The 20,952-nt window shown below is 40.4% G+C and overlaps 1 protein-coding gene across 4 annotated transcripts in view; it reads left to right on the top strand.

The window, feature by feature from the left end:
- The window catches only part of slc4a3 (solute carrier family 4 member 3), a 95,888-nt gene extending 81,063 nt beyond the window's left edge, over window positions 1–14,825 (top strand). For all 4 annotated transcript variants that reach the window (XM_039818628.1, XM_039818629.1, XM_039818630.1 and 1 more), the window contains 8 exons: window positions 1,957–2,151; window positions 2,656–2,847; window positions 5,185–5,274; window positions 5,372–5,538; window positions 5,951–6,204; window positions 8,309–8,478; window positions 9,858–10,031; window positions 12,716–14,825. In XM_039818628.1, coding sequence (XP_039674562.1) covers window positions 1,957–2,151; window positions 2,656–2,847; window positions 5,185–5,274; window positions 5,372–5,538; window positions 5,951–6,204; window positions 8,309–8,478; window positions 9,858–10,031; window positions 12,716–12,793 — 1,320 coding nt within the window. In that variant the 3' untranslated portion in view covers window positions 12,794–14,825. The remainder of the gene's footprint in view (window positions 1–1,956; window positions 2,152–2,655; window positions 2,848–5,184; window positions 5,275–5,371; window positions 5,539–5,950; window positions 6,205–8,308; window positions 8,479–9,857; window positions 10,032–12,715) is intronic.
- Window positions 14,826–20,952: the final 6,127 nt, after the last annotated feature.

Below are 20,952 nucleotides of genomic sequence, written 5' to 3'. Positions count from 1 at the left end.
TTCATATCCATAAGCGAAATTTTCTAAATCTCGGCCAGCTTTTACTCACTTCAGAATTGAATTTCTGAATTCTTTTGAGTCTATCCAAATGATTAATAATAGAAAAGTATTTATATAACTGATGTACTGCAAGATTTTTTCAAGGAAATGTGATTATATATTATTTTGTATTGCTTTCTTTTTTTACCTTCCTTTTTTTATTTTTATTTTTTCTCTTTATGTATTGAAGTGCTTTTCTTCTTGAGTGTTATTAGTGTTATTTTTTTTATCATTAAGTAAGATTATAATGTTCTTTGGATGGAAATTAATATCTTTTTTGATATTTTGTAAGTATGATGCCGAATTATTCAAACACTGTATAACATGTTTGTAAAGTTTGCAAATAGTAATAAAAAAAAAGATTAGGGATGTAACTATGCATTGTGAATCGGTTAAAAATCGATATAAATATTTAAGATTACTACAACCAATAAGATAAAAAATTAATCGCAATGCAATTTTTAAACAGCCTATCGTATAACCTACTTTTGATTTCATTTTTTTGACTTCAGACGTCACCACGTCTTCTTAGTTTATTTATTTGAAAAGATTTCTTTCTATTTATTTATTAAAAAATATTGGTGCGACCTCTAGCTCACCCAGTTAGAGCGTGTGCCCCGTGTAGGTCCTTGTAGAGTCCTTTGCAGCGGCCCGAGTTTGAGTCCGACCTGTGGCCCTTTGATGTGTGTCATCTCCCAACTTTCCTGTCTGTCCACTGTGACTATCTAATAAAGCGGAAAAAAATTATCCTATTATTTTTTATTTAATTTTTCTTACATAAGATAAAATACAATACACTTTGGATAAGACGACATGTTGTTTTGCACAATTTATATTAAAGAAAATTGTATTTTTCAGTCTTTTTTCTGCAGCTCATTCTGTTTAAAGGTCCCATGGCATGAAAATGTCACTTTATGAGGTTTTTTAACATTAATATGCATTCCCCCAGCCTGCCTATGGTCCCCCAGTGGCTAGAAATGGTGATAGGTGTAAACCGAGCCCTGGGTATCCTGCTCTGCCTTTGAGAAAATGAAAGCTCAGATGGGCCGATCTGGAATCTTCTCCTTATGAGGTCATAAGGAGCAAGGTTACCTCCCCTTTCTCTGCTTTGCCCGCCCAGAGAATTTGGCCAACCCATGAGAGAGAGACATCATGGCTTTCAAACGAGCAAAGTGGCAGTTGATCAAGGCCACACCCCCACCCTCCCCCTTCCCCCCCCCCTCTCTCCCCCACAATACAGACACAGAAATGGCACATCCTAAGGAAAGCTCATTGTGGGACTGGCTCTAGTGGCTGTAATTCTGCACCAAGGCTGAATTTCGGGAAAGAGACTTCAGATACAGTATTAGGGGACCACTAAGGCCTATATAAAAGAGACTTCAGATACAGTATTAGGGGACCACTAAGGTCCATATAAAAGAGACTTCAGATACAGTATTAGGGGACCACTAAGGTCTATATGAAAGAGACTTCAGATAAAGTATTAGGGGACCACTAAGGTCTATATAAAAGAGACTTCAGATACAGTATTAGGGGACCACTAAGGTCTATATAAAAAGAGACTTCAGATACAGTATTAGGGGATCACTAAGGTCTATTTAAAAAGAGACTTCAGATACAGTTTTAGGGGACCACTAAGGTCTATATAAAAGAGACTTCAGATACAGTATTAGGGGACCACTAAGGTCTATATAAAAGTATCCAAAGAGCACCATGTCATGGGACCTTTAAATAAATCATGAGAAAATCGTATCATGAACTTAAAATCATTAGAATCATGAGTTGAGTGTAATGTTAGATCCTACCTATAAGTATACACAGTATACCACACATCACATACTCCAGTTTTTGTGTTGCATTATTCCCATTTCGTGTCCCCTGAACATGTAACTAACATGTCTGTGTCTTTTCACTCAGTTCTGTCAGGCCCAAAACTTTGAGTACCTAACAGGCCGTGTGTGGATTGGTTTCTGGCTCATCTTCATCGTCCTGGTGATTGTGGCAGCAGAGGGCAGCTTCCTCGTTCGCTACATCTCACCCTTTACCCAGGAGATTTTTGCTTTCCTCATCTCCCTTATCTTCATTTATGAGACTTTTTCGAAACTCTTCAAGGTACACTGAGACCCTTTTTTTATGCATATTTCCCCATAACAAGAAACCAAGATAATTTCTTAATTAGTCATTCATTATGATTGGGGCTGGAACTATCGATTACTTTCATAGTCGATTAATGTGTTGATTATTTTCTCGATTAATCCATTAGTTGTTGTCAAGACGACGTCCTCAAATTTCTCGTTTTGTCAACAACTCAAAGATATTCAGTTTACTCAGTTTAGTCACAGAGGAGTGAAGACACTAGAAAATATTCACATTTAAGAAGCTGGAATCAGAGACATTTTACCATACATTTTCATAAGAAATGACTCAAACGGATGAATTGATTATTAAAATACTTGCTAATTAATTTAATAATTGACAAGTAATCGATACATTTTGCAGCTCTAATAGTTGATAGCATCTAGGAATTAGGCTGAATCCTTCCCTTGTCATATCTGCAAAAAATCCACTGCAAACAATCCACACACGATAAAACGGAGACTCCCTTCTTGTTTCCAGGTGTTTAAGGAACATCCACTGATGTCAATGTACCCCAGTGACTCCACCCCAGCTACTGAGCTTCAACACGTTGATGGCACCATCTTAAACCAGCCCAACACTGCTCTTATGTCTATGGTCCTCATGATGGGCACTTTCTTAGTGGCTTTCTTCCTCAGGAAATTCAGAAACAGTCGGTTTTTAGGTGGCAAGGTACCCTGCTTTATTGAGTCTCTTAAAATGCAAACAGTGGAAGTCAGCATGGGCCTTTTAAAGAGACCCTGTGGAGCTCTCTTGTAAACTAGAGCGCACACTAGCGCTACTAGTGATCAAAAATGTATTCGTGAATGTGTGTTCGGCCGAATACACTGGTTAAGATTCTGCCGAAACTACCCCCATCCTCAGTCCATTAACACAGTAAACACATTAATGAAGTAAACAACGTCCATAGCCTCTAAAATAGTTAAATGTAACAACTTAATGTTGAATTCACACGCTCTTTTCACATCGTAGGAAAGCACATCGCTATCGCCAGATGAGTGATAATTTTGTTTGGCAAATTTTCGCTAACCAGTGTATGATGAAGACATGTTGGGTGGGTGAAATTAGAAAGCTAACGTTGGCTAACGAGCAGCAGCCGGCCGTTCGGTCGCTCCGCTCCCACTGTAGGGAGACTCATTTGCTGAGGGAACAGCTGACAGCCCTGGAGAGGTACTGTCTGGTTAGCACCAGTATTTAGCTGTGACTCTCCTTCCTTTGCCGTACCTGGGGTTGCTGCGTTTTGGCTGCTGTGTGTGGATTCCTTCATACACAACTGGTATTCTTTCGGATGTTTCATGCGCAGGTGTTTTGGCAGCGGCGATGTTGTGTATTGTTTGGGGTCCTTGCCGCCGCGGGACAGGTCGGCATTGCGGGTTGGCCGCGTGGCTCGGCTTGGGTCGCCTTCTTTTGGCTGGGGGTGCTGACGGGCGGCGCTTTTTCTGCTCACAAGTTCCATTTTCACTTTCTCACAGCCTACTGCATTAAACAGTCCACCTACGTAAACACCTTCCCGTAATCAACGGCGGCGTCATTACGTCGACCAGCGTAGTGCAAGCGTAGGATTCGGTGGAAAACCGGCAGAAACCAAACCCCGTCAAAAAGCCCAATATTCGTCCGAACCTGAATCCTGGATTTGGTGCATCCCTAACTCAGACATAATGTGTATTTCCAATACACCATATATTTTGTGTACGTATTGTGGATTTTATTCTACTGTGTGAATAATTGTCCAATTTAGTCAATCACAAGGTGCGTCCAGTACAGCTACAAGGAATCCTGACAGAGGAATTGTTTTCAGCAGCGTCACAGTAAATGTCACCTTATAACCTGTCAACATGGTGACAAAACAGTAATACAGAATCAGAATCAGAAAAGCGTGTATTACCACAGTAACTTACACTTATGTGGAATTTGTCTCGGTGATTGGTGCATACATAAAGACACAAACATATTGAAGATTACTGTAATAAGACTATATAATAAATAAAGAAACCAAAACAAATATATACTAAATAGGTCTTGCTTTCATTCTAACCAACAACACTGCTGTTTCTGATAATACACTTTAAAAACAGAAGCACCAATCTTTTATGTCAGCAGTAGCCCCAATAAACCCTTGAGACGCAGCCACAACACATAGAATAGTATATACTGTGTTTTACAAAGGAGTTCTGTTTAGGCTTGGTGTCTCAAGGAACTCGTCATGGCAGTTTAAGGCAAAGTGGGCAAGTCAATTATGGAATTCCAAGATTGTAAAGGAACTAAAAGTCTGTGTTTAACACATTTTAAACCAATAACACTAATGCATCCAACAGGGAATGTTTCCCTTTAAATTGAACTTGAAGATAACTTGCTTTGCCTCCACTGACTGTTAAAATTAATGGACAACGCATCCGGTTCCGCGAAGTGCTGCAAATGCCGAAGTGCCTTAAACCTGCATTCTATCTGAATTCCAGCAGGGGGCGACACGTGAGGTTGCAACAGGAGTTTGGTTTCTGTAGAAGTCTATGAGAAAGTGACCCACTTCTCACTTGATTTATTACCTCAGTAACCATTTTCATAATGAGTTTATGGTCTCAGTCGCTAGTTTTAAGTCTTCTGCAACACAGAATGATGTTCATGTTTTGAATTATGGTCTCGTTGATTTTAAAATCGGCGATAAAGCAGGGGGTGTTTTAGGGCGTGACTATGATGTGACTGACAGTGAAAGTGTGTAACGTAACGTAGAGTGTAAGCAGCTCCTCCCTCGCTCCTCCCTCTCGTCTAAAATCGTCACATTCCTGGACAACCAGGACGGCTGCGCCCATAACGGCAAACTCGACGACTCATAGCAGATCTCCACAAACCAATGGGTGACGTCACACATGCTCCGTCCATTAATATTATACAGTCTATGATTGCCTCCTTTCTGGTTCATCTCTTGCTTGTGGTAAAGTGAGCTTTATATCAATTTGTATGTGCTGAAGGTTAACCTGATTTGATTGATATTTGGTGTCTCATTATCCCCAGGCCAGAAGAATCATTGGTGACTTTGGCATCCCCATCTCAATTCTATTTTCAGTGTTGGTGGATTACTCCATTACTGACACGTACACGCAGGTAACTGTCATGTCAATTACTTCCGTCACAGTATTACAGTTCCAACAAATCAGGGCCTTTTTTCTCAGTACTGAAAATGATCTTTATTTACTTTTAGAAACTGAATGTGCCGCCAGGCTTCTCAGTCACCTCCCCTCACAAGAGAGGCTGGTTCATCAGTCCCTTTGGGGACAAGCATCCCTTTCCCACCTGGATGATGGGAGCGTCCATTGTACCTGCCATTCTCGTCTTCATCCTCATTTTCATGGAAACTCAGATCACTTCGTACGTACAGTAGAATCTGTGTGCGTGTGTGTGTGTGTGTGTGTGTGTGTGTGCGTAAAAGTAAGATAGATAGATAGATGGATAGCTTTATTGTCATTCAACTGTACATACAGAGTGCATATATGAACGAAATTGTATTCCACTGGCTCATAAATACTGCCTTAACTAAAAACAAATTAAGTATACAAAAATAAATTCAAATGCCACAGAGTTGTTGTTAGTTTTACATTAATGTATGACACTAAAAAAGGTGTTTGACAGCAGCATCAATAATAATATTGAAAACTGTTATTGCACACGTTAATAAATACTGTAAATAAATAAATCTAATATAATAAATAAGGTATACTCTACAAATTTTTCTTCGATTCCATTTTTTAAATATTTTCTCAATTTTCCTCCAATCTGTCAGATTGATAGTCAGTAAGAAGGAGCGTCGCTTGGTCAAAGGCTCGGGCTTCCACCTGGATCTTCTGCTCATCGTCATCCTGGGTGCCATCAGTTCTCTCTTCGGCCTGCCGTGGCTCACGGCGGCCACTGTGCGCTCCGTCACTCATGTCAACGCCCTCACCGTGATGAGCAAGGCCACGGCGCCCGGCGAGAAGCCGATGATCCAGGAGGTGAAAGAACAGAGGCTGACCGGCCTTCTTGTGGCTGTTCTTGTCGGTAAGAGGAAAAGGGAAGGATGGACGTGTGGGGTGCTAATGGTTCCTTCCCCTAAAACCCACCCCCGAACAGCAATTTTCCAAACACAGCTTAGCAACTGTAGCTAGCAGTGGCGGAATGTAACTAAGTACATTCACTCAAGTACTGTACTTACGGACAAATGTTGAGGTACTTGTGCTTTACTTGAGTCTTTTCTTTTCGTGCCACTTTTTACTTCTACTCCGCTACATGTCAGAGAGGAATATTGTACTTTTTACTCCACTACATTCATCTGACAGCTTTAGTTACTTTACAGATTAAGATGTTTGCACATAAAACACATGTAGTTTATAAAATACGATGTGTTATTATAAATTAAAGTACCCAACAGTAAATAGGCCTACAAGTCCAGCTGAAATGATTAGCCGATTAAACACTTAGTTGATTGACAGAACCGTCTGGATCGTTTCCAGTTTCTAAAATGGGAGGATTTTTTCACCACAGACCCATTGTTTCAACAATTACTGAAAATTTTGCGATGTCATTCTGCCACCGTTATCACTGTTAACTTCATATATGCTAGGCTAGAATGGAAAGCTTGACAGGCAAAGCAGTGGTGAGTAAGGGGGATTGGGCTTAGCGCATTGGTCAATTGTTTGGTGGAAGGCTCCTCTTGACCATGTAACATTTTATTTGATTATAAATTGAATTATAAACTTATCAAATAAATCAAGAAACGCCTTTAATTCCACAAAAATAGTTCTCTCATTAAAGGACACAAGAAACAAATCACATCAACACACAGCAGTGCATCTGAAAGGAGCAGAAGGAAAAGAGGAATCTGAACTTCTGACCACTTTCAGAGCAATTATTGTGTTTTATTATCCGGCTGTGGGGGTTGTATTTTGCCACAGCATTATAACTTTGCTGGAATTTCCAGGCAATTATTTGTCTTAGACGAAAACATGAGCTCAAAGGTACAAAGTGCCACTTCTGCAGCTCCTGCATGTCTAGACATTCATGAAGTATGAATCAGCCGTTCCGACAGCTTACAACGAGTTTACGCTCTGTTTACAAATTGTCCGCAAAATGAACCGAAAGACAAAGTTTTCCAAATGAAAATCGTTAAAGTCGAAATGCAATGTCTGACATTGCAACATTGTTTTCATGCAGTGACTAGTACTATTTTGCCAGCAGAATATCTTGTTACAATTAAGGTAGGGTTCCCAAAGAAGTCTTAAGTATAGTTTGATCCAGTTTGAGTATACAATCATAATGACGCATCATGATTGTTGAGCCTTTGTTTGATTAAAAATGCTATTTGGATTAGGAATCAGACTTTTTGGATTAGCCCAAAGACAGTTTCAACCAAGGCAGCTGAACAGTAAATACGTTTCAAATAAACATCGTTGACAGTATGTTTGTTATGAGGGCTGTTCCCTTGTTGAATGAATAAATATCTTCACAGTTGCTAGTTATTGTACACGTGACGTGTGTAGAGTCTCAAAAACAGTAGTCTCGCGTTGCCAAAACTATCTCCATAGCGCAAGGTTTAGATTTAGGGTTAGAAACAAAACTAAAAAACATACATACTGGGATAGGAGAAAAAAAACCGCTCTGGGTTGTTTGCATTTCTTTAAAGCAATCACAGTTGTCTTGTCACTCCTCAGCTTGGGATGGAGACGCTGGTGGCTCTGCAAAATAGTCTCAGGAAGGAACTTGTTTTGGTGGAACATTTGCACCTCGCAAAAGAAAACGCCACATACAATATTAACAGAAGTTAACTGTTCACACAATACAGTAACGTGAGCTATTTAAATTAGCTGGATACATGGTTAAACAATATTTTCTCTTTCCAGTGTATTGCCGTGTGTACTTCATCAATGGCAATCCTCTCCAATCGGTCCCAAAAAGTCCCAGTTAGAGAGGAAATGCCGTAAACATATTCTTTGTAAATCTTAACAATCATTCCCTGAGAGAACCAAGCAGGCCTGCCTTGTTGCACGATCAAAATTTTCTTCAAAACTTGCCATTTTAAGGCTGGAAATGTACTTCTGTTGATCCAGACTATAAAAACAGTAATATCATTAGAAAACCTCACCTGTAACCTCTTTCTGCCCATCAGGTATGTCCATAGTGATGACAAACGTCCTCCGCCTCATCCCTCTGGCTGTGCTCTTTGGCATCTTCCTGTACATGGGGGTCACCTCTCTGACAGGCATCCAACTGTATGAACGCATCACACTGATGGTCACGCCAGCCAAGCATCACCCTGACCACATCTACGTCACCAAGGTAACATACGCAATAAGAATGTTGACATGCCCTCGTCTTCTATTATTAGTGGTAAGACGGAGAAGCCAAACCCAGCAGAGCGGTAACTGCAGCCGAGTCGAGGCAGCCTTTTTCCTGCTGTCTTTGGTTTTTAGCTCGGTTTGATAGAGAGACCTCATTATTCAGATCCCTGTACGTGCATATGTATCTTATTTGTGCCTTACATTTGACTGTGAGCAACTGCAACTTCATAATTTCCCTGAGGGGATCAATATAGTATTCTGATTCAGATTCTGTATACATGATACATGAACAGCATCTAGGTTTTTCGTCAATTTTTGTCAAATCTGGATTCCACCTACTTCCCAGATAACTGGAGAAAGGGAAATGTTGCTGAACTTTTGACCCCAAACAGAGAGTTATCTCAACAGTTGAATATTACTGTTGGGTTACTGGCCGCATTCATCGCACTGCTGGATTTAGCTTCCCCGTCTGATAATGTTCAGATGGAGATGGTGTCTTGAAAAATGGTGAACCTATTCTTTAAGCTTGTGAGTGGGGATGATGTATGTACATTAGGAAACTATCATGCAGACAGCACACAATGCTTCCACTTTAGGGTGACCAACTCTATAATAAATGGAAATATAATAATATTTGTAATTTTATAATGAACAAAACCAAGCACTAACGTACTCGTTAAACATCAGAGTAAAATGGGAAGATGACATGAAATGGCAGCTGACAAGTTAGTAGCCACAACTAGACTAGCGCAATCAACATGTTGGCATGTAATACATTACAATCGCAGTCCCATAAAATTATGACACAATAGCTCTTAAAGAGGGGAGTGAACAGGGAAAGAAAGAAACAGGGCCCAGGTTTCTTTTTGAGTTCATACCGGAGCAGACAGATCACAAACTTAAGTATCAATATCACACGATCTCGCTTTGAGTATTGAATATAGAATCAACACCAAAGGGAAAAAAAATAGGACCCATCTCATTAGATCACTCTCACGGCACATGAACACTCATCTCAGTGCACGCTTCTCTGCCACTCTTGTGTGCATGCATCTTTTTATTTCAGAGATTTCTCACGATACACATGTATCATTATTGTTAATAACTTGTGTTTTACCATGCATTTGGTTAAGCAATCCAATCAAGTTTCGTGGTACATGAAAAACACAGGAAAGGACAGGACAAGGTTTACAGAAAATTCAGTCTCTCACGTCATTAGACGCAGGACTACCCACTAGATGGAGCCAAAAACATGTCAGATTTTCCTTATGTGAGGGAACAGTTTGGGATTGAGTGTGTTTATTGTGTCTCTGAGTATCTGGGCTCTATGGCCTATTGAATTTCAACCCATTAACCACCACATGTGTGTTGCTTCAGGTGAAGACATGGCGTATGAACATGTTCACCATCATCCAGTTGGCGTGCATCGTGGCTCTGTGGGTAGTGAAGTCTACCAACGCCTCGCTGGCGTTCCCCTTCGTCCTCATCATGACGGTGCCGCTGCGCCGCCTCATCCTTTCCAGGATTTTCGAGGAACGTGAGCTCCAGGCGGTAGGTTTGGGTAGCGGAGACACTCCAGGAATGTTTGAGTCTTTGCCACCATAGTCTGATCCCACATAGCCTCAGGATACTTATTCTACAGCAAATGTAATCCTAGATGGATGATGGCATGTTTTGATATCTGTCTTACACTAACATCTCTTAACGAAATCCTACAAATGAACTACGAATTATTTTCTCCTCTGTGATTATGGACAGCGTTCTCATCCAAATCTTTTTTCAGATGACATGCAAATATTTCCTTTTGCTCTGCTTTCTAACCAGAAAAAAAGATTCACTGTCCGTTTTGAAGCCAGGCTTCATGTTTTCTTGGTTAGATCACCTAAACTCATACACGTCAACGCTGTCAGATTAAAACCTTCCAGTTCCAAAATGTCAACTTTTTCAGGAGCTAGTATAAACAGCTTTGTTCTTAACTTGACCACCATTTGTGTTGTGTTCATCCAAAGGTCTCCTGAACCCGAGGCACTGTAAAATCAAACGACAGAGGACCTTGAAATTAAGTTAAAACTTGAAAATGACCAGAATTAGACCTCAACCCTCTAAACGTCACCTTTATATGAACCAGTTTATACTCTGTATTTTTATTTTTATTTTTTTCATTTTTTTGCTTTGTTCTGTTCAGACACATCTTTCACACCTTTTTTTATCTCGTTTCAGACCAAAGGACAAAAAAGACAAATTGTTGCCTTTTAGTTCTGGGCCGCCTGTGTTATGCCGTCTATACTGTCTTTTTACAAATAAAGAGCTGGAGCTTGCTCTATTACTGGAACGAAATAGTAGCTAAATATGAAGCTACCGCCAGCAGTGGGCTGACTTAGCTTAGCACAAAGAATTTAAACAGTATGGCAATTAACCCCCATATAATGGTAAATTGTTGTTTTTACACTTTGGTTTTTATATGGATAAAACAAATGAGATACAAGATTTTTATTAGTGAGCTTAAGCAGTGCTGGTAGGTAAATTGTTTTACCTTTGGACAGGCTAGCTGATTCCCTGTTTTCAGTTTGTATGGTAAGCTAAGTTAGCCAGCTGCTAGCTGTAGCTTTATTCTTGGCAAACAGACATTGTGTCTCTCTGCAACAAAGCGAATGAGCGAATATCCCAAAACGTCCAAACATTTCTTTCAGAATTAGCAGCTTTAAACGTACAATATGTAACTTTCTGCCGCTAGGGATCTCTCAATCAAAACAATGGACTTTTGATGACATTGGGAGGAATTATGGGAGTTTAGTAACGTTTATTCATGTCAGTTTCCCCAACATAATTATGTTTTTCTTGATTTGTATTGGTAGCTGACCAGTTAGCTAGTGAGCCAGCAAGCTAACATTAGCCAGCAGCTAAACCCACACTATCACAATATATTTCACATGTCAATGTCACCTTTTGGATGTTTTCAACACCTGGGCGGACGGGGTTAGTTACTCAAGAAAGCTAAGAGACGGGTGTGGGTGGGGATTGCTGGGGGAATCTCCGGAACTGTAAGGATGTTCGATGGCCGTTGCCGGAAGCAGAAGATCTCCCAGCTGCCCGGAATTATCTCCCCCTTGACTTTGCTGTAATCTTAACTAGCTAGTCATTTTGGTGCTTAACCCACCTTTTGTCGGGTTAATTTAGCTAACTGTAAAGACAGCTAAACGCGAAGGGGGGACAAATTTGGCAGGGAGGAGATTTTCGGCACAAAAACACCAGTAGCGCTAACGGAGACGTAGCTATCGTTATGGATGCCCGCTGTTCTGGCTCCGGTGCCTGGGTCTGATGTGGTCTGTTTCCCGAAGCTTTATTAAACTGCCGTTAGCATCGTTAGCACCCAGCACTGGAGTTAAGTCCTGGCCGGGTTTTGGATTGCCGTAGCTAATGATAGTGGCTTGCTGCTAGCTGGCTGGGGGCTAACGGTAACTATATGTCCCAGGGCTGTTGTCAGCTGTCATCCCGACTGAAGTCTCTCTGCGCCGGGGGAGCGAGGCGCATCTACATCTATTCTCAGGAAATCCACATGGAAGCAGACCCACCTTTTCACATGGTCTCAGTGCGATAGTTTAGACCAATGGTTCCCAACCTTTTTCATGTCAGGGACCACTAAACTGACACAAATTAAACCACTGGCCCCCATTTGATAAGCTATTGCCCCAGGGTCCCCCATCTGATAGGAGTTTTGCTTTTAGATGTTTAATTGCAGATAGTGTATTAAACCTATGACCAAAATAGTCATACATTCTGCCATTGTGTTACTTATGGTTGGAATCATAGTGGAAATAATTGTTCCCCTATTTTGCTTGGGACCCCCTGGAACCCCTTCAAAGACCCCACTTTGGGAACCACTGGTTTAGTCTGCACCAGATTTTAATTGGCAGCTCTCGAACCAGCTAACGATTTAGTTTAGTTTATTTGTTTCACAGAACATAAAAAACAAATTACATTGAAGAAATACATGTGAAGGGGTGGTAGAAACCTGTAACAGCTTATATTAAAACCACAACCAAAGGACATACACAAATGTAGACATACAAAATCTAAAGTACATTTGTTAAGTGTTAGAATACATTTTGAGTGTTAAGGTGCACCACCAGAGTTGGTTTGAACAGCACCAAACAGGTTAGGTGTGAAAGCATCCTGAGTTGAGCTTTGCGCAAGCCTTGAATAAAAATGACTGAAGATCATTTGTCCTTTCACAGCTGGATTGCGACGAGGATTCTCCCAACTTTGATGAAGATGGACGAGATGAGTACAACGAGATCCACATGCTTGTATAAACTTAAAATTGGACCCAGCCAGTAGGACTTCCTCCGCCCTCCAGCTCTGACCAATCAGAGCAAGTCTCTTCGGAAACCTCTGCGTTTTTGGGTAATGGTGACACATCAAAAGGGAGCTACCATAATGGTGTTGTAAAATATACCAAAAGCTATGGCTGGATGATCACTCCTTACCTTTAGTTTATTCCAGTTTTTTTTTAAAGAGCACCCCTATCTGTGGTGGTGGTGGTGGTGATGTGTTACCCTCCCTGAGGCCAGAAAATAACTCTAAGCACCCTACCTGAAGTGGACAAAACTAGCAACACTGACACGAACACTTTATCCAACTTTTTATCCTATTTATCCCTTTAATTAGTCTGCAGGTTCTGGGCATAAGTGCAATGATGATGGTGAGCTCTAGGACTACAGCAGGCCGGATCATTTATTTAGACTTATTTTTGTCCTGGAAGCGGGAAATAGGGTCAATTTGCTTTCATATAATTTAATTCAGGAAGCAGATTTTAATCAAAATTCATAATTGTTCGTTTGAATTGACCCTAAAACTCGAAGCCCAGAATTCCACTCCGTCTGTGTCGTTTAGCTGCCTTTTTTCCTTTAAACTATTGCCATTTCCTATAGGTTGCAATGATGTGCAAACAAGGAGTTAAGTAGTCCTTTTCCTTTCTGTACAAACTTTTAGTAATGAGCACTTTGACTGGGCAAAAGTTCACTTTTGCCGCTGCCAACTGAGCTCCCTGGCACAAAGCCTCCTCTCTAAATGTAGTCTCCCCTTGAAGCCAAAATCTCTGCAGAGACTGTGCAAGCCTCTTCAAAGGGCCGTTACTGTACTTTGTTAGGTGTTTAATGGCCAACATGCCAGTCCACTGACCCCCACTATTGTCACCTTGGATGTATAAGTAAATAGCTAAGATGGTGTCAACCCTATTTTTCTACTGTGTTGTATATCTATTTATTTTGTGACCTTTGGACTTAATGCCATGCCAGATTATCAGCGATGTTTCGACTCTGAAAGGCTCAAAGTGCTGTAAGAGTTAGTTTAAACTAAAAAGGAACATTGTATAAATTGACACATTCAGACATCATTCATCCGTTCTTTCACCTTCTCTGCGATATTTCCATGGTGTGGTGCATTTTTCATGTCGTGAATAATATAACACACTTGCGTGGAACAGCATAGAAACTAAGCAAACACACAAGCACTGAAAACGCTGGGGAACAGTTGAGTGTTGGCAGGATGTATGAATGATGTATTGTACAGTAAGACTGCGAGCTTGCAATTACAATGTACCATCTGTGTTCAGAGTTTTTTTTTTTATTTTTTTTTTAAATACCCAGAGATTTAGTTTTCACCTATATTGCGAGCCCACTGTAGGATTTTAATGGCCACTGAGTCATGACTGCGGTAAACAGAAACCTTACTTCTGCCACACACAAACACCAGTCGTTTGAACTACTGTACATAGAAATGACACATTTCATAAGTGACTTAATCATTCAGTAACAAGTTGTGCACAGATGTGCTCTTATTTAAGAAGAAGAGGAAGTCATTGATGTGATTTTAGGAAAAGGCCAGTGAGTTAGACTCCACTCTGACACACTTTCCTCTCCAAATACTGCATTTTGGAGCATTCTTTGGATGTTAGAAGATAGAAGAAAAAGGTTTCTGCACACTGTCACTATTCCCAAATTCAGTATTTAGTGTGTAAAAATGACAATTTCAGAGTAAATAGTATGCAGAGTCATTGTCCTGCGTGTTCACCTCTACACTGTATCTGCTGCGATGGATAAAGACATTTAAGGTGGAATCAGTAAAGACAAAGCTGAAGAGGTTTATGTAAATAACTATTAAATATAACAAAAAAAGAAGAAAAAAACCATAATGTTTTCTTGTGTTCGCCTGATTATAATGATTACTGCTGCAGGCATACAATCAACAACATTAAACTAAAAAGTGCTAAAAAGTGAAGCACAGATTATGACAATCCCAAAAGTACATTTAAAAAAAAAAAAAAACGGTTACAGTTTACTTGAAGGTAGCTACATAATCGTGACATGACACTGTCATGAACGTGTCATAAACATTATAAACAAGTCATAAACGTTTATGACATAACGCTTCTCTCATTAAGTGCCATTCGGTTTTTATCATGACAAGTTAGGGTTAGAGTTACAGTTACAGTTAGGGTTCATGTGTTCATGACAGCGTCATGTCACTCTTATGTAGATACCTTCAAGTAAAGTGTTGCCAAAAAAAACTTTAGGTGTCCCGAGTGTGGTATAGTTTTTGTATGCTAACCACAGAAAAGAGTCGTTTTACATAACCGTGTCCTACCTATTATGAGCCATGCAAGAATTCTGTCTCAGGGGAAACTGACCTTGGATCTGTAAATATCACTTCCAAGCCTTTAGTTTGTTGTCTCTTGTGTGTACATAAAGCGGTCAAGGCAATCCAACACATGCAATGTAAAAATGTATGGCTTACAGTCCAGGCTTTTGTGTTTCACTGTCAAATGGAGAACAGGAGCTCGAGTGAAGAGGATAACCTTTTCAACCATGTGTTTATGTGTCAGGCTTTACAAAGACTGGAAAGGTAAACGGAGCAAACACACCGATATAGGTGATCTCCATTATACTCCATGTTACGTGGCTCCACGGTGTTCCTGACGTTGTTGAATGTAAATGTTTGCCTGTGTTTTTCAGCCACACGATTTTGCTTGTCAGATTTAGCAAGTTATGATTCCAATTTATGGAGGTCCATTAGCGACAAAGCTGTTGAGCGAAGAACTGTATGTGACAGTTGAGCAGAAAAACAACAAAGAAACAAAAAACAAGAAGGATTATGTTAGATGTTAACGATCAGGGCTCTAGCTAGACTCATATATATATATATATATACATACAGTACAGGCCACACCTTGGACACACCTCATTCAATGCGTTTCCTTTTTATTTTCATGAATATTTACATTGTAGATTCTCACTGAAGGCATCAAAACTATGAATGAACACATATGGAATTATGTACTTAACAATAAAGTGTGAAATAACTGAAAACATGTCTTATATTTTAGATTCTTCAAAGTAGCCACCCTTTGATTTTTTATTAATAAGGGAAAAAAATTCCACCAATTAACCCTGACAAAGCACACCTGTGAAGGTAAAACCATTTCAGGTGACTACCTCATGAAGCTCATTGAGAGAACACCAAGGGTTTGCAGAGTTATCAAAAAAAGCAAAGGATGGCTACTTTGAAGAATCTAAAATATAAGACATGTTTTCTTTTTTTGTTAAGTACATAATTCCTTATGTGTTCATTCATAGTGTTTGATTTCTGCCCGACAGGTGCAACGCTATGAGAAGCAAAAGATTAGATGGACACCAATGTGATCATCTGGTCAAAAACATTTTGAACTGATGAAGCTCAAGATGGGAACCAAAACGTCTTTTTAAATAAGATTACAATGACTGTGCGGGCCAACCCGTTCTTATTCCCAACTCGATAAATACTGACGCTCGGTCAGTGGCTCTCAGCGTCAGATACCGACGCAAAAATCACCCTTTAGCGTCTGTATGGGACGCACCGGGCAGAGCAGCAGCTCCACCGCGGCGCTGTAAGATGACGTAGTATTAATAGTGACGGCGGTAGCGACTACTATAAAAGACCGAAAATCCGTGGAAGGACGTAGGTCGGGGTGGTGGATGAGTCAAACGACACAGGACTGTTACCCAAGAGACGAGAATTTTTGCGTCCGTAACTATCGCCTAAGGCACGTGACCAAGCGTCCCTTTTGACGCGATGGGAGTGAGAATGTGTTGTGCGGGCGTACGTTTGGTCCTAACACATACTAAATTAGCTCATTGGCATCTGACGTGACTTTTGACCAATACCTTTTTGCGGTTGGCACCTGCCACCTGAATCCAGTGGAACTACTGTAGTCTGGCGAGCGTGTGCTGGTTGACCCACAGTGGTGAAAGAGTGAAAAGGGTCAGTGTTGTCTGACAATACAAGTCTGCTAGACTGCTCAACACATCCACGTGCTCTTGTTATTGCAAGAACTGGTGTGTCTGAGTATGTGTGGAGCTGCGTAGACCGTAGCCAAGACAGAGCCAGCCAGCGTACACTTAGCAAAACATCCTCTCGGTGTTTACACAAGAGAAAAAGTGGAATTGTGGGTATTATTTAAGATAATAAAAGGCGTGGTGCTGCCACTCTGTCCCGTCTGGGCCCTAGATGTTGAAACGCGCAAAATGAAAAGAAAAATAGTTTTTTTTTTTTTTTTGACCCTCAAAAAGTTCTGCCATGTCAATGTTCTGAGTTGACCACATTTGGTCGCCTTATACCACCATGGTAGCAGGGCAGACCACCCACCCAAATCTAAGACTTGGCTCTGTTATTTTTGAACCTCTTTTAATTCAACCTCATTGGTTTGAGGAAAGACGTCTGGCGATCTTGGGAGTTCTAGCATATGGAATAGTGTGTTAGGTTCGACCATTATTTAACTATAAATCTGATATATGTGACATTAGATCCACCATTAGAAGGAATGCTGTTCACGCTGAAATAAGAACACTGAATTATTGTGGATAGTCCCTTTTGGATGCCTTTCGTTTTTCTTTAATTGCACTGCATACCAAAGGATTAGTTCCTTGGCAGCATTAGTTTCCTAATTTTTCTCTCTATTGTCACATTTTGTCGATCTTGTAGGTTGTAAATGAAATCCTTATCCTTTGTGGATACTATTTTTTTTATTTTATTTTTTTTTATTCAGTGAAAGGCTCTCTTTAACATAAAACTGGTTTTATTTCAGTGTTGTGGCAGGTATGTCCATTCGGGAACACCTACGAATATTACAACCGCGGCGCTCATTTAAAGCCATGATGTCCAAACAACTTCAGTATTTATCTCAAAGCTCTGTTAAAGCTGGTAACTATACACGTTTTAATATATTGTTTGAAATGGTCTTTACACCCCGACAGCAATAAATAACTTCTGGGTTCTGAAAAAGGAGCGAAAAAGATCCGTCATCTGTCGCTGCTGATCCTGTAAAAACGCCCACCAATCACTGCCTCGCGGTCCGCTTGGAAAGAACCAATGAAATGCCTCCTCGCCCCACTGAGCGTACTCTACCCCTCGCGTGTACGAGCCTGAGCCCCCTGCACGTCTCCGCTGCCAGAGTTCCTGCAAGCCTGCTGCAGAATGGACGGGAAGACTCAGCAAAGGTTGCTGCTGCCGCGGTTATTCGCAACCGCCCGCCCTGCTATAAAAAGATCAAATCTGAAAAAGTGGCGAGTAAAACGTCTGCAGGGGTAGGGGTTAGGGCTCCTGCACACTGCCTGCGTGGCGTGAGCGTGGCGTTTCTGTTGCGTGGCGGCTGCGTGGCGTTTTCTACGTCTTTACACACCAGAAACGTGTCTGACGCGGCGCTGCTGCTGCTAGCCTTGTCTGGACACATGGATGTTTCCCATTGATAAAATGAAATACCATGTTAAACATAAATATATACTGATCTGATTACAGCAAAGACAACGTCGGCTACAGAATATTTGGTTCTGTATTGACAGGTACAATATTTGAAAATCAATTATTATTTATTATTATTTCTTTAAATTACATTTATATCTGCATTTATGTAAAAACCTCGAGACTTTCAAACATCAACATGTCATTTATTAATATGTATTTGTGTCTAAACGACATATAAACATCTTTTCCTATTCTATTTTGCCTGGAAACGCTTCCAACACGCTTGTGTGTCGCGTGAAAAATAGGCGTCGGTTCTATTTCTAGCAGGCACGCGTTTTTCGGCGCCTGAGCCGCGCCTGAGACGCGCGTGTCACGCAGGCAGTGTGTAAACTCTAACCTGTTAACACGGGAGCCGAAATATAAACGGACACGCCACGCAGCCAGCGTGCAGCAGCCCTTAGACGGAGCCCCGAGGAGATGCTACTTTCGAATCTTTTTTAGCTTTTTAACAATACCAACCCTGCGTTTAAGCGTGTTTTTTTTTTAACCACTAACACAGGAAGCGACTTTATGGACCTACGCACATCCTGTTCTCAGAACTCAGCGGAACCAGAATTATGAAACCACGTCTTGTCTGAACATCATGTCATTCTCCCACAACAACGTGCTCACAGTAACTAGTTACACATCCAGCCGAAAAGGGAGCAACATGGCTGGTCCATTGGATTGCTATGCGCTCGACTCTTGTTTACGTCCTCTCTGGCCGTGTATTAGCATCAGTGTACAGGCATGGAGTCATTCTGACTCAAAGCCGAAATTGAAAGCATTGCCTAATGGAGCTTAGCGTTGTTTGAATGACACACAGCCGTCAACTATCCTTTGATGTATACCGATCTGATGACAAAATTAGGATTTGCATTCGTAAAATAGACCGACACATAGGGACGTGTGGCTACTTGAATAGCAGGTCCATCTTATTAATGTTGTAAAGAGGTTTTCAAACAACTGTAAAACATTATTTTTTTGTCTCAAATAAATATTTATTGTGTGTTTCAAATACAAATGGAATCATTGTTTTTTTTGTTGTTGTCATCTTTAAAAGAAAATGACAATCACAGATCATACAATACAGATCATACAAGTATCAGTAAAACAGAGTGCCAGACAGGTGGGACATAATAATGTTTAAGAAAGTTCACACATCCAAGTATTTGGTTACACTTTACTTGAAGGTATCTACATAAGAGTGACATGACACTGTCATGAACGTGTCATAAACATTATAAACAAGTCATAAATGTTTATAACGCTTCTTTTAGTAAGTGTCATTCGGTTTTTGTCATGAAAAGTTAGAGTTAGGGTTAGGGTTCATGGGTTAGGGTTAGGGTCATGACTGTGTCATGTGTTCATGACAGTGTCATGTCACCCTTATGTAGATACCTTCAAGTAAAGTGTTACCAAGTATTTAGACAGTTGAGCGTAGATTTCTGCCTACAGAATGTACAAATATATGGGAGAAAACAATCTATGGCTTGACAGTTGCTTTGGAAGGAATATCAGCCAGTCGGGTGGTGCACATTTGATTTCATGTAATCTAATGTTTTAGGATGAAAATGATTTGTCATTCATAGCAATTAACAGTGAATTGTTGTTTTTACACTTTGGTTTTTGTATAAATAAAAGAAAAAGAGACACAACATGTGTATAAGTGACCAGTGCTGGTAGGCAAATTGTGTTATCTGTGGACAGAGCCAGAGCCAAATATTGCCTATAATTGTACACTTCGATAATAATATTCCAGATTTCAATTTTGTGTTACATGTAACAGATTTTTGGGGGTTTTACATGTCTATTACTTGAAGGGAAATAGCAGTACCTTTTTCAAATTGGCTGTTCTGAGTATGGGTCAGGCCAACTTTGCACTCGGCGGCTCCGTTTTAGAGATTTTGTGAAGATTCTAACGGGACGAACAGCTTGAGCCTTTGGTTTTATATCCTTTCAAACGCTTGTCCATCCAAACGTCAACAGACATAAACAGAAATTAGCCCTATGGATCGGCTAATGTTTCCTAACTCATTTTCGTTAAATCAAGGTGTATTTTAAGAGCTCCCGTGATATATATGTTTTGCGAGAGTCGACATTTCCCGATCTCTCTGCACCACAGGTGCCGAGTGCAAATTAGCATGACCCGCTGTCAGAATTATTTTATTATTAATTATTATTAGGGCTGAATGATTCATCATTTCCAAATCGAAATGAGATTTGAACATTTGAGATTCAACATTTTTGAAATAGTATTGCTCTTTTCATTATTATATTTACTGTTTTTTCATAAGATAACGGCTGGAATAATGTTACATATCACAGATTGTTTTCCTATTTTTTTAGTGGATCGTTCATTTATTTTTATAACTTTATTTAAAGTGATGGTTCGGAGTAATTCACCCCTTGGGTCCTTTCGTGACCTCGAGACCCGAAACCCAAAACCACCCCAGAAGCTTGGTTTACATTGGGCGTTAGCTTAGAGAATAGCTAGTCAGCTAGAGTAGCGCGAAGCGCGGCTAATGGACCCCGTTTGTATCTCTTAAATGACCCCACAACAGCCCGAAATGATACCAAACGTCTACACTAGTATATATAGGTTATGCACTCATAACATGATGGATTGGAAAGTTTGTAAGTACACCAGAAGTTT

This window comes from Perca fluviatilis, chromosome 12 (assembly GCF_010015445.1).
Source record: "Perca fluviatilis chromosome 12, GENO_Pfluv_1.0, whole genome shotgun sequence".
Lineage (NCBI taxonomy): Eukaryota > Metazoa > Chordata > Actinopteri > Perciformes > Percidae > Perca > Perca fluviatilis.
The sequence above is the reverse complement of the archived record's forward strand: the minus strand, read 5'-3'. Positions and strand labels throughout refer to the sequence as shown.